The sequence below is a fragment of the Miniopterus natalensis genome, chromosome 17 (assembly GCF_054644295.1).
Source record: "Miniopterus natalensis isolate mMinNat1 chromosome 17, mMinNat1.hap1, whole genome shotgun sequence".
NCBI lineage: Eukaryota > Metazoa > Chordata > Mammalia > Chiroptera > Miniopteridae > Miniopterus > Miniopterus natalensis.
The window spans coordinates 9,716,931-9,729,693 of record NC_142097.1 but is presented as its reverse complement, the minus strand read 5'-3'; the positions used below and the strand labels follow the sequence as shown (position 1 = coordinate 9,729,693).

The 12,763-nt window shown below is 53.5% G+C and overlaps 1 protein-coding gene and 4 non-coding genes across 10 annotated transcripts; 3 read left to right on the top strand and 2 right to left on the bottom strand.

Moving 5' to 3' along the window:
* The first annotated feature begins 532 nt into the window (after nt 1-532).
* On the top strand, nt 533-604 carry TRNAQ-CUG (transfer RNA glutamine (anticodon CUG)). Its single transcript has one exon. It is a non-coding gene; the product is annotated as a tRNA-Gln (tRNA).
* Nucleotides 605-1,072: 468 nt separating this feature from the next.
* TRNAL-UAG (transfer RNA leucine (anticodon UAG)) lies at nt 1,073-1,154 on the bottom strand. Its single transcript has one exon. It is a non-coding gene; the product is annotated as a tRNA-Leu (tRNA).
* Nucleotides 1,155-1,625: 471 nt separating this feature from the next.
* Nucleotides 1,626-6,439, bottom strand: HES7 (hes family bHLH transcription factor 7). Of its 6 annotated transcripts, XM_087826520.1 has the most exons (5): nt 4,688-4,729; nt 3,714-3,809; nt 3,529-3,573; nt 3,054-3,141; nt 1,626-2,733 (listed from the first exon to the last, which is right to left on the bottom strand). In XM_087826520.1, the coding sequence occupies exons 1-5, from the start codon at nt 4,727-4,729 to the stop codon at nt 2,282-2,284; spliced, it is 723 nt and encodes a 240-aa protein (XP_087682646.1). In that variant the 3' UTR covers nt 1,626-2,281. The 6 variants fall into 6 exon arrangements, 3 of the variants coding, with proteins under 3 accessions (XP_087682646.1, XP_087682647.1, XP_087682648.1); XM_087826521.1 differs by lacking the exon at nt 3,529-3,573 and having other exon boundaries at nt 1,626-2,745; nt 3,051-3,141; XM_087826522.1 differs by lacking the exon at nt 3,529-3,573.
* TRNAR-UCU (transfer RNA arginine (anticodon UCU)) lies at nt 1,632-1,718 on the top strand. Its single transcript is given in 2 exon segments — nt 1,632-1,668; nt 1,683-1,718. It is a non-coding gene; the product is annotated as a tRNA-Arg (tRNA).
* Nucleotides 6,429-6,499, top strand: TRNAG-GCC (transfer RNA glycine (anticodon GCC)). The gene has a single exon. It is a non-coding gene; the product is annotated as a tRNA-Gly (tRNA).
* Nucleotides 6,500-12,763: the final 6,264 nt, after the last annotated feature.

Here is a 12,763-nt window from a genome sequence, read left to right as displayed (position 1 = left end):
TGTAAACACATTAAGTGTGTGCAGGTTCTTTGTATATCAATTATATTTCAATAAAGCTAAAAATGGAAGAATAATAATAGAAAGCTAAAAATGGAAGAAGAATAATAGAAGAAACAGCGGAGGTAGCAGGAGTACATGGGAGCTCTCTGCACTTTCTGTTCAATTTTTCTGTAAACCTAAAACTGACCTAAGAAATAAAAATGTTATTTTTTTTTTAAAGAGTAAAAAGCAAGTCTAAATTAATTTTAATAACGTATTTTATTTAACCCAAAATATCAAAAATTTTGGCATTTTAACATGTAATCAATATTTTAATGTTAATGAAATTATAACAATTTTTTGTACTAAGTCTCCTAAGTACAGTTTCTATTTTACACTTACATTTCAATTCATATTTCAGACGCTCCATAGCAGGGACTACCTTATTCGACAATGGTTTTTATGTTGTTTTGTCTTTTGTGAATGACAGAGTGCAGAGTAGAACAGAGAGTTCACTGTTATATACGTACTCAGAAAAGAGTTTCTACGGGTCGGTTCCATGGTGTAATGGTTAGCACTCTGGACTCTGAATCCAGCGATCCGAGTTCAAATCTCGGTGGAACCTGAAGCTTTGTTTTCACTACCTGCCAAAAACAGTCTATTCTGTTATGCATTAGTTTTATATATGAGGTTCTTTTATGATCTAAGAGGATCTGAAAAGAAAAACTACGGTTTTGTTCTTTGAGCATTCAGACTGGGTAATTTAGAACCTCTAGCACACCCTGAGGAAAAAACACAGCCAATCACTTAAATATGTATATGAACAAGTGTTGCGATAATTTTGAGAGATAAGGATGTTATTTGAGAAGGTGTTAAAGAGGAGATCAGTTACGAAGAAATGAAGGTTACTTTGGCAGTTGCGATCAGGTTTTGGTTTCTGGCTGGGATTTAGACCTAAGCAGGATATGTCTGAAACACCAGAGGGGTGACAGTGGTGAGACCTCTCTACCAGATGTCCTCGTAAAATTGAGGAAGATCCCAACAAGGGCCTGTATGAATTTACAGGGTGCGTGAGCCAGGAGGAAAACTGACTTGGCAGCGGTGGGATTCGAACCCACGCCTCCGGAGAGACTGGAGCCTAAATCCAGCGCCTTAGACCGCTCGGCCACGCTACCTGCGTGAAGTAAAGGGTCCTCCGTAGTCCTCCTAAGAGACTATAGAGAAGTAAGCTGGACATGGTTGCGTTAAATTGGTCTTCTTTGGAAACCATCTAAACTCAGAACTGCGGAGCAGCGGATAGCAAAGCAAATATACCAAAGGAAACAGACGCACAGAAATTTACAAAGAAACAAGTTTATTTTGATGGGTGGAGCCACATCTGGGAGGGGGTGCGCCTGGGCTGGAAGCATCCCCCAAGCAGGCATCGGAGCTCTGTGCTCGTCCCCTCGCTCATATTCAGTTGCTCTCTCTCCCTGTGTCTTCCACCCACGTGCTCCCGCACTCCCACCTGGCTCACCTGCTTTGCGCCCGCTACCTCTCCCAGGCAGGCCTCTGAGGTCCTAACCGCGCGCTCTTGGCGTACCCCTCTCCCTCTCCCACCCCTTCTCTCATGCCAGTTCCCGTATGCCGTCAGACGCCGCCGCCGGTCAGCGGGCTCTGTGGCGCAATGGATAGCGCATTGGACTTCTAGTGACGAAAAAGCGATTCAAAGGTTGTGGGTTCGAATCCCACCAGAGTCGATTTTATTTCAACTTTTTTTTTTTTTTCCTCCTTTCCTCTTTATCCATTTTTTTCTTAAAGGTCCCCATCCCTTCTCCCCCTACCCTAACTCTGTTTTCCACCTGTTTTCAGTTCCAACCTCAGTCTCCGCTCTGCTCTCTTCTTTACTTACCTGTCTGCCCCGGGGCTTGGGCCTTGGAGAGCAGGACTGGGGGGACGGGAGACAGAAGTGGAGGGAAAGTGGGCGTGGACGCCGAGATAAAGGCAGGCCCCTGGCTCTGGGATACATGGGGATTTAATAACCACTTTATTCCATGCACTAGGGACTCGAGAAGGGACTAGGGCTGGGCTGGGGGCAGAAAGGGTACAATCCTAGACGCAAGGGGGGAGGGGAAAGGGACAGGAACCAGGAAAATATATATTTATATAGATACTCTAATATAGACCACATCTCACCCGCGCGCTGTGCCCGCGCGCCCCGCCGCCCTCCCCAACACCTCCTCGCCGGGACACCCGGATCCCTCTGCTGCCTTTAGGCTGGAGTCTCTACCCTACCCCCAGCCCCGCCCCCACCCCCCAAAGCTTAGGGCCAAGGTCTCCAGAAAGCGGGCGGCGGGGGCGGCGGGGCCTTGGGCGCCCCGTCTTGTCTGTGAGGAGGCGGAGGCGGCGGCAGCAGTCCGGTGAGGGGCGCCGGCTCGCCGGAATCCCCGGCGCGGGGGGAGCAAGGGGTCGGGGACCAAGCACAGCCAGGGCTAGGGGGGCCCTGGCGTACTGAGGGGCGCTGGCGCAGCGCGGGGCCAGGCGCCGGGGCGGCGGGGTCCAGCGGTGGGCGCGACGCTTGGAGCCTCGGGTCTACGGGTTCCGGCCGCGGCGGCTTGGGGCGCAGGTAGACGTGCAGCGCGGAGAAGAGCTGGGCGCGGGCGGCCGGGCTGGCGTCGTGCGCGAAAGCCGCCAGGCGAAGCAGGCACTCTCGGAAACCCGACAAGTAGCAGCTGGCGAGCGCCTCGGCGTCCTGGGCTGGGAACCGGGGGACCCCTGGAGCCGCGCGGCGGGTGCGGCGGACGGGAGGACAGGCGGTTCAGGGCAGGGTCCCGGCAGGGGTAAGGGAAGGGGCGGGGCGCAGAGGTACCAGGGCCGGACCCGCGCGCAGAGACAAGAAACCAGACGGACGGACAGAGAGAGAAAATGAGGGAGACACAGAGACAGACACGCGCGGGTGTTATTAACCTCGCCTCGGAGCAGAGCCTGCCACTCCCCAAGCCCACCGTCCACGGCAGAGTCCGCCCCATCTACCCCGGCCCGGGCCTCGGTGAGTCCCCCCTCCCGCCCGCCGCTGCCCCACCCCCGCGCTGTACCCGGGGGCTCCACCCGGCTTCGCTCCCTCAAGTAGCCCACGGCGAACTCCAGTATCTCTGCCTTCTCCAGCTTCGGGTTCCGGAGGTTCTACAGACAGGAACGGAGGGCGCAAAGACAGAGGGGTGGGGAGAGAGGGGGAAAGTGGCAGGGGGAAGAAAGGAGGGAGGGATGCAGGAGCTGGGGGTGTCCCCGGATCGCATTTGCGCGCTGACCACAGAGCACGCTACCTAATACCGAGTGGAGATGACCAAGAAGATGGTCCTCGCCCACCCTGAGACGACCTGTCCAACCCGAGGGGGTGAAACCAACCCCGCATTGTGAGGAAGGCATTTGAAGTAGCAAACCCAAGAGTGAACTTAACCACCCTGCTGGCTGTTGGGGGGGGGGGGGAGAGGAAGAATTTACAGACCCAGAGGTTGAAACGGACCCACCCTGGGAGTGAAATTTACAGAGCAGGGTGTGAAACTTACAGACCCGAGAGGTGGCCACGAAGATCGCGTTCTGAGAGCAAGAGGGGGTCTGGGATGGGATTCCAAGGGCGGGACTCAGGTCAGGATGCCTTGGGGCCAGGGTCGCCAGTGCAGCCAGCATTTGTCCCCACCCAAGTGGGAAGCCCTGGGACGCGAGGACGAGATGCTTGGGGGTCCGGAAGGACTGACCTGGTCCCGGGTCCGCTCCAGCAGCAGCAGCCTCAGCTCTTCCAGGCTGCGGTTGATGCGATCTCGGCGCCGCTTCTCCACCAGCGGCTTCAGCATCTGCGACCAGCAGGAAAGGGAGAGCGGGCCGACCGGACCAAGACTCAGCGCGGCCGCGGGGCGTCGGGATCCCGCCCCCGGGAGAGTCCCGCCTCCACCCCTTCCCCAAGACTCCTGAGAGCCTAGGGCCCGACCCACTCGACCCCTCTCCGCTCCCCCTCCCGTCGCCCCTAAGGTCAATTTCTGAAGCTCGCCTCCTCTCTCTCCCGGGTCTTCTGCATTCTCCTCTCTCAGTCTTGTCCTCCCTCCTCCCCTCTCTGTGTCTCTCCTCTTTTCTCTCTACTTCTCCGCATCGTGCAGTCTCTCTCTGTCTCAGTGGAGAACTTTGGGGGCCCTCTTTGCGCCCAGACACGTGGGCCACAAGGTGCCGGACTCAGAGTTGGCGGCCCTGAGTGTAGAAAGGGAGATACCCAGCGCGACGGCGCCTCCTCTTCTCCCTCTAACCCGGCTAGGCGGCCACGGTTCTTAACTGGCTCTAACATCTTCCGCCGGGTCTCAGGCCTCCGGAAGCAGTGCCCACCCGGCCAGCCCGCGAAGAGCAAGTGCGCACCTCCGCTTTCTGTTTCCACCCCCCTCCCTTAGCCCTGTGCTCCTCTCGGTTATTTCACTCAAGCACCAGCCCCCTCCCACGCCCCCGAGGCCAGCTCCAGTTACCCAAACCCCAGCCTCCTGCTTCTCCCGCCCACGCGGGTCCTGCTCTGACCCTGTCCCCTTCTTCATACTTCGCAGCTTCCTCCCCAGCTACTGGCCCCTTGGGTCTCCGGTGCACACCCTCCCCCCCCATCCCAGCGCCTGGCCTCCTCCCTGACCCACGCTCTCAGAGACACGGTCCCCTGACCGGACCAGGGATCTCTGCTCCCTCTTCTCCCGCCGCTCACCTTCGGGCCGTCCCTATTCTCAGCTCGATCCCGGGTGACCATCGCTCCTCCGGATCCTGGTGTGGACCGAGTCGCCGCTCGCGTTGCGCCTTATATCCCCCTCGGGCTCCGGGTTGGGGGGCAGGGAGGACCCGGGCCCGCCCTCTTAGGCACCCAGATCCTCCCGGCGTGGCCCCGGGCACGAGGCTCCCGGAAAGGGGCGGAGCGCTGGGGGGAGGGGAAGGAGTGGCACTGGCTCCGGAGTGTGGGAAACGGGGGGCCAATGCAGCACCAGCTGGTTTAAAGGCCATAAGGCTGTATAATAAGGCGGGTCCCAGCTGACGGGAGGAGGTTATTAGAGGGAGAAAGAGTTCAGGTGATTTGGGGACAGAACTTGCCTCCAGCATCGCAGCTATCTTTGGAGGTCACTGTACCCACACTGACTGTAAGGAAGAAGTTAGCACCCCTCAGCCCTTAGGCTGATCGTCCCCCAAAATTCACCTCCTACTGAAGACAGAGACCTGAGTGTGAGAGGTGGATCCGCCTAATTCAACTGGGGCTCTGTCTGGAGGTGGAAGAGCAGCTCTGTTCGCTCTAACGATCTAACGGAGTCATATGAAGTTCCCCAGCAGGGGAAGGGACTTGGTCCACACCGGGGTCCGGAGGAGCGAGGGTCACTCGTGCTCGCCCGTGCGCACTGGGCACCGGTCTAGGCCGGACCGTTTATACTGAGATATGTAGTAAAGGTCCAACTCTGGACCCAGCGGGGGGACCCCCCCCACACACACACACACAACGACGTGTTATCAAGTAGCTATTATAGAATCAGAGTCGGGGAAAGGACCATCCTGAGGGATGTCTGGACTGCGGCAGAGGGAACCTCAAAGAAAAGGAAGCAAAGCACCGGCGGGAGGTGGAGAGATCTTCCCACTTACAAGTATTTGATGCAAAACCTATAAGAGATTCAGGCGTCTGGCTGCCACACCACCTGACACAAGTGCTCTCGCTTTGCCTGCTCCCAGGAACCTCCTCCTGACTGTAGGGGAGCAGGGAGCAGTTTTCTTAAAGGGACACGAAAGGGATACAGAAAAGGGATCGACACCCACCTCAGACCAAGATCATGACCCTCTGCAGGACGATGCGTGAACACTCGGAGACTACTGGACAAAATGCTTAAGAAGATAAAATCAGAGATTCAACGAGGCGGCAAGAGGGCTGAGGACAAGGAGCCTTAAAAGACAAGGTTGGTCAAATCTGAATATAGCTGCGGAGTCAGAAACGGATGAGACTCCGCCTGGCCCTCCCAGTGCCCCTCCACCCTGGTGTTTTTCACCGAGCTTGCCTCGCCAAAGCCCGAGCCCGAAGGGACACAGACCTTGGGGAGGGCGCTCCCATTTGGGTTCAGGGCCCCCAGCAACCCCACCTCCCCCTACCTGGGCCAAATGGGAAAGCAGATGTGTGGCCCCAGCAGCCCCCGCAGCCCCCCTCCTTGGGAACCTGGGCTCAGGCTGAGTTTTTCTCACCTGCACGCGAGGTTTGGGGGCCCCGGGCTGTTAGCACCCGGGTGTGGGGCCGCCCCTGGCCATATGGGGCGACTTTATGGCCTGGTGGCCGGAATCGGGCGAGAGGAAGGATGGCGGGGTTGCTCCACCCACGTGAACTATTCAAAGCCACTCTTTTGCAGGATTCCTAGTTAACACAACCCGCCTGAGCGCTGCTGTCTCAAACTCTCATAAGGTCTGACAAAGGGTTGTTACTGTAAGCATTGGTGGTTCAGTGGTAGAATTCTCGCCTGCCACGCGGGAGGCCCGGGTTCGATTCCCGGCCAATGCAATACTTACTTTTTCCCCCCCCAGAACCGAAAGAAGTTTGATTACGTGTCTGAGAAGCAGCTTTGATCAATATTTTCACCAGATATTACTATTTAACTTTTTTACTCTATCGCAGGGATTGAGGCTCTGGATGGAGATCTTGATTCCATACCTCCTCGACGCCCATCCTCCCAGCCAGGGGGTCCTCCTGCCTTCCCCACCGCTTCCTCCTCCCCCAGCCCCCGCACCTCGGCAGGCGTGACCCTGAGAAAGGACACGGCTCTCGGATCCCCGCCCCGGGGGTCCTCTGGGCCCTCCGCAGGGGAGGGGCGAGGTCTTCCCGCGCTCTAATTCCCTTGCTCTTCCTTCCATTTCTCCCGCTCGCTCGCTCGCTCTCTGTCTCACCTCCTGTTCTCTCAAAAGAGCCCTTTCTTTTTCCAAGTCCAGAGGTCTCGGCCTTTTGTGTCTTGCAGTCTCTGTGCTGCGTACCTCCTGGCGTCTCCGTCTCTGTGCTTCACGTTCTTTCCGGGTCTCTTAGCAACTTTTGCGCGCATCTCTCTGTGTCTTTACGTGTCTCTGCATTTTTGACTCCGGGTCTCTCCGGCGTCTCCGTCTCGGTCTCTGGGCGTCTCCGGGTCTCTGGGATCTCTCATCTTCTTTCCGGGTCTCTGTCCCCTGCCCGCACTCTGCGATCCCACGCTCCTGCCGTCCCCTGGGAAGCTCGCTCACACCTCCGGGTTCCTGCCACCCCCCGCCCGCCCGCCCCTTCCCGGCGGCTTTGATCCCGCACGCGTCGCGCCGGCGGGCGGCCCGGAGCACCCGCCAGCTGCCGCGGCCACTCGTAAGCGGGGGCGGGGCCGGCCGGGCTCCCCGCCCGCGGGGCCGGTGTCTGCGGCCTTCCGCAGTGTTTGGCCTCCCTCCGCGGCCCTGCTCCTGGCTCTGGCTCTGGCTGCTGCCTGGGCTTGTGCGGCCCGGGCCCCTGGGTCTGGGGCTCGGCGCTGTCTCTCTCCGCCACTCTCTCTGGAACTCGCCCCGGGCCTGCGTCTCTGCCTTTGGTTTCTGTCTCCTGTCTCTTTCAGCCTATCTGTTTCATCCGGGCCCGGGCCTGGGTCTTTCTTGTCTCTGGGTTGTGTCAGTGGATGGGAATGCTCTCTTCTCAATTCTAAGGTGGGACAGTGCCCCCTTCCCCCCACCCCCACCCCCCGAAGGAAAATGTACAACAATCTGGGCATCTGTATGTCTGTGCGCACGGCCACTGTCTTACTCACTCAGCCAATATTTATGGAGTGCCTCCTGTGTGCTCCGCATGATTACACTTTGAGGGTACATTGGGCCTGGGCTCTCCTGAAGCTTACATTATAGTGGGCAGGGGAGACAGAAGATAACTAAAAGCAAAAAATAATGTAAGTTCAGATGGTATAAGGCTGGGGGCGGCGAGGAAAGTCCGGATATGGCAATGACTTGAGAGTGAAGTGCTACTTTTAGCCTGGGTGTTCAGAGGCAACTTCTATCAGGAGGTGATATCTGAGCCCAGCTCAGCCAGCCGTGAGACCAGGCAAAAGAAACAGCAAGTGCAAAGGCTCTGAGGCAGGAACAGGTTTTGCTGGTGGGAGCTAGAGAAAGAGGGCCATTGTCCTTAGGAGGGAGAATTTGGTGCTGCAGAGATAAAAATGGAAGGTATGGCCCATCACACAGGGCCTTGGAGGCTCCTGAAGGACTTTGAAGTTTAGTCTAAGTGCAATGGGAAACCAGCGGAGAGTTTTAATAGGAAAGTTATATTCACTGATCTATGTGTTAAAAGATCACTTTGGCTGCTGTGAGGGGGATGGAAACAAGGATATCATCTGGGTTGCCAGAGCAGTCATCTAGGCAAGACATGATTGTGGCTTGTGCTGAGGTGGTGGAGAGGGAAAGTGAACACCTAGGTTTTTAGCTTAAGTAAACCTGAGGTTGGTGGTGCCTTTTAGTGAGATGGGAAGGAGGAAGGGACAGAAAAGGTTTGGGGAGAGAAAATAAGCATTTTACTTTATTCAGATTAGTTGAGATCCCCTTAGACATCCAAGTGGAGGTCAAGGTAGGGCAGGAATATACAAGTTTAGAGGTCAGAGCTGGAGGGTAAATACAGGGGGGTCATTGGAAAGGGTGGTTTTTAATGCTATGAGACCTGAGTACCTAGGGAAGGAACATGGAGAGAAAAGAGGCTTAGCAAGGAGCCCTGAGGCATCGTAATGCTTGAGGTCAAGTTGAGGAGGGAAGATTGTCAAAGGTGGTCAAAGAGATAGCAGAAAAGCCAGGGGAGTGGAGTGTCCGGGAAACCAAGAAAAGCGAGTGTATGAAGAAAGAGGGAGCAGTCAGCTCTAGCTGGTCAAGTAAGACGAAGAGAGAAGCAACCATCCAGTTCAGCATCTTGGAAGTCCCCGGTGACCTGGGGGGAGACTGTCAGTGCCACTGAGTGGGCTGAGGTGCGAAAGGGAAGTGAAGGCGAGCAGACAACAAATACTGACAACTCCCTCAGGTTTTGCTGTGAACGAGGAGCATCACATTGTGCGGCAGGCAGGAGCACAAGAGAGGGGGGTTGCTAAAAGGGTTTGAGGGTGATGGGAATTACCAAGACCTGGGGGGGGGGGCGAGGTAGGTAGACTCCAATGCCAGGTAGAGAAATGAGCCTCAGCTAGCAGGGAGATGGGGGAGACAGAGGGCTTGGTTCAGCTGGGGTGGGGGAAGGATGAGACAAGTTATCTCTGGCTGCTCTCTTTTTCTCAGAGAAGAATGAACCTAGCTCATCTCTGGAGGGGAGAGAGCTACAGGTCGGGTCCTTTGAGGAGAAAGAAGGTGTGAAGTGTTCATTTCAGAGAGCAGGAAGGCAAACCTCTAAGCTGTGAGAGTAGGAGTTCTCGGCAGGTTGAGAGTCCATTTGAGATGTGGGACCAAACATTCAAGTTTCAGAGGCCAATTCACCATGAAGCTAAAGAAGTTTATGCTTCAGGACCCCGCACTTACACAGGCTTCAGGGAGGGCAGTAGCAACGTCTTCACATGGCCATATGCTTCTGTAAAATTTGCAAATGGAAGATATATATATATATTTTTTATTTTAATTTTTTAAAATATATCTTTATTGATTTCAGAGAGAGGAAGGGAGAGGAAGAGAGAGAGATAGAAGCATCAAGGATGAGCAGGAGTCATTGATCAGCTGCCTCCTGCACGCTCCTGACTGGGGACCAAGCCCGCAACCCGAGAACCGTGATCTCCTGATTCATAGGTCAATGGTCAACCACTGAGCCACGCCAGCTGGGCAAATTGAAGATATTTTTAACTGTAAATGTTAAAGACCACTGTCACTTTCCACTCTGATTTCCTTCTGTGACACTCACCACCCCTGCCGTGTTGGAGTGGCTGCGGGCATTTGAGAGGATCCGGTTATGAGGAAGGTGACTTGGAAAGACCTAAGATTTATGGTTTTGTGGGCTATGCTAATACGGTTCCCAGTCATTCTACATACAGTTAAGTCAGCCTGGCCATCCTGGTATAGGATGGCTCCCAGGAATACTCCTATCACCTGTGCCCCTTCACCAGGCTTTGCATTGTGAAGGTACAAAGCCAGAGGGCACGTGTGATATGAATGTGTCCAGTGGCTCTTGTCACTAGAAGTACATGGATAGTAGAGGAGAAACAAGATTGGAAATAGACAGAGCCAGTAGCTAGTCTGTGGAGAGTATTATAGAGGCGTGCAGGCAGTTAATTGATACACATATATTACTTTTCTGGGCTTTGCGACATTTGTGGCATTTGTCAGCTTTTTCAGTTTGTAAGTTGTGATCTCTTATTTCACTCTAAATACGTTTTGTACCTAATTTTGTGTTATTTTTTCTAAAAAGACTTTCCCCAGTCCAAACACACACACACACACACACACACACACACAAACACACACTTACTTTGGCCCCCCCAAAGCTGAGAGCAGTTGTTAGGGCTGGGTGATTTCTCTCTAGCCACTGTTCTTGTGCAGATGTGGCTCTAAGGACACCCCCATCCCCATTCCCAGCATTTCTGGGGGTATTGGATAGGGTCTCTGTGTGTTTGGCATGCCTCTGTGTCAGAGGTTGCCTGCATGTCTATTTGCAGTTGTGTTTGTGTACATGGTGTGTGTGTGAATGTCTAGCCTTCCAGCCTCTTCCTGGCCATGCTCTCAACACTGGGCCAGGTCTGGATTTGGGAGAGGGGAGCTCGTGTCCCCCACGTGCTGGGCCCCTAGGGAGGCAGGGGGCTGGGAAGGAACTGAGACAGCACAGCTGGTCCAGTTGTCTGAGCTTCCCCTCCCTGCTGTGATGCCTCCCCAGGCCTGGGTTCCAAGGCTCAGCTCCTCCCTCTTTGTTCTTCAAAGGGAAAACTGGCTTCCTGGGACCCCCTGGGTCCTGGGTAGGGGGAGTGGCTGGAGGGTTGGATCCTGGCGGGGGGTGGGGGGGTTGGGAAGTAGGAGGACTAGGCCCCTGGGTCAAGGGAAGAATCAGGATAGAAGACCTCCATATATCCCAAAACAAAACAAATAATGCTCCTTGCCCTTATGAGTCATACACTTCTTGTGGGGGAAACAGTCAAATGAACATTATACAAAACTTATTTTTTGTCAGATGGTGATAAGTGCTATGGAGACGAGTGAAGCAAGGGAATGGGGAGTGAGAACTACAGCTGACCAGGGAAGGACTCATTGAGGTGACATGTAAGGCGGGGGCTCAAGCTACAAGGGTGCCTCCGGGAAGAACACTCCAGGCAGAGGGACTGGCTGACAGAAAGGCCTTGGGAGGCAATATCCCTGGCTTGTAGGGACCTGCACAGGCATGGCTGGAATGGAGGTAGCAAGTGTAGAAGTTGCAGGACGTGAGGTTGGAGCCATAAATGGGAAGACTGATCATGTAGGGCCATCTAGGCCACTGTGAAGACTTTGTCAGGACTCACTCACCTCTCAGTGAGATGGGAAGCCATTGGAGGGCTTTTTTTCCCTTTGCTATTTTTGTCTTGTTCTGTTTTTTTGCCACTTTTAATTTTTATAGAATTTCACACTTTCAGAAAAGTTACAATAATAATACAAGGAAAGCCTGTATACTATCTTCCCAGGTCCATTAATTGTTTACATTTGCCCCCTTCGCTTTATCACTGCCTTCCAAATATAAAATATTTGTTTTCTGAACCATTTGGGGGTAAGTTGGAAACATCAGGCCCTTTTGCCCCTAGTTACTCAATGTGTGTTTCCTAAGAACAAGGACATTTGTAGCATAACAGTGCATAATGGGACAATTGTCAATATCAGGCTATTAAAATTAATATAATGCTATTATTTAATTTCAGTCCATATTCACATTGCCTCAAGAGTTCTGATGAGGTCCTTTATAGCTCTTTTTTCCCAATCCAGGATCCAACCCAGGATCACATGTTGCATTTAGTTATGTCTCTTCAGTCTCATTTAATCTGGAAGAACCTTTTTTTTTTTTTTTTTTTAATATTTAAAGAGTATTATTTTAATCAGATGTTTTTCTTCACACAAGAAAAGTTGTTTACTTTAAAACCTGGAGATTTTAGTGGAATGTTGATCAGCAGGGGAGTAACTTTGGACCGTGCGAAGGTATTCTATAAACTTTCCTCTAAGTGAAACAGCAAAACAGGGGGCTCTGGATGGCTTGGAAGAGATGGTGGAGGGGGCGAAGACAGCAGCTGCCAAGAGCAGACAGAGATTAGCATTTACTTGGCTCCCAGTTTGGCAGAGACTGGCCACTGCGAGAACTGACCGCGCTTTCTGGGGCGCCCAAGTTCTGGAGCGCAGCGGGGGGCCCGCAGCCTCGTCCTCCCCGCCCCCCACTGTGTTTTCATGGGTTCATCTCCTTTTATTTTGTTATTTTCCCACTCCTCCACACCTACCTTTGCCCTTGTTGAAAATGTCACTTGTGATTCTTTAATTTTTTTTTTTTTCCAGACAGCTTCTATTCGGTTTTCCTAGATTTGTCTAGTTGGCTCCCTATTCCACACCCCTGATTCCTACTCTTCAGAGGCAAACTGCCAGCTCATAGTTGTTTGGGCTGCCACTGAAATCTGTGCTTCATGCTTCTGAATAACATACATGTATACTGGATACCCTTCCCCTTATTTTAGACACTTTCTACTGACTTTCTTCTCTGTTCCTCCAGGCCTCTGTCCACAGATGTTTTTATTTCTCCCTCATTCTGCCAGTTCTGTTATTGTAATTTTTCATTAAATGAGTATTTAGTTTTTATACAATTATGATAAGGTAAATA

What these genes read in the sequence shown, in the direction of transcription:
- HES7 (XM_087826520.1), bottom strand. Translation starts at nt 4,729, where the DNA reads ATGGTCACCCGGGATCGAGCTGAGAATAGGGACGGCCCGAAG. An exon ending in TGGAGCGGACCCGGGACCAG is followed by an intron (nt 3,574 to 3,713) that starts GTCAGTCCTTCC and finishes ATCCCATCCCAG; the next exon opens with ACCCCCTCTTGCTCTCAGAA. An exon ending in AAGCCGGGTGGAGCCCCCGG is followed by an intron (nt 2,734 to 3,053) that starts GTACAGCGCGGG and finishes GCGCGGCTCCAG; the next exon opens with GGGTCCCCCGGTTCCCAGCC.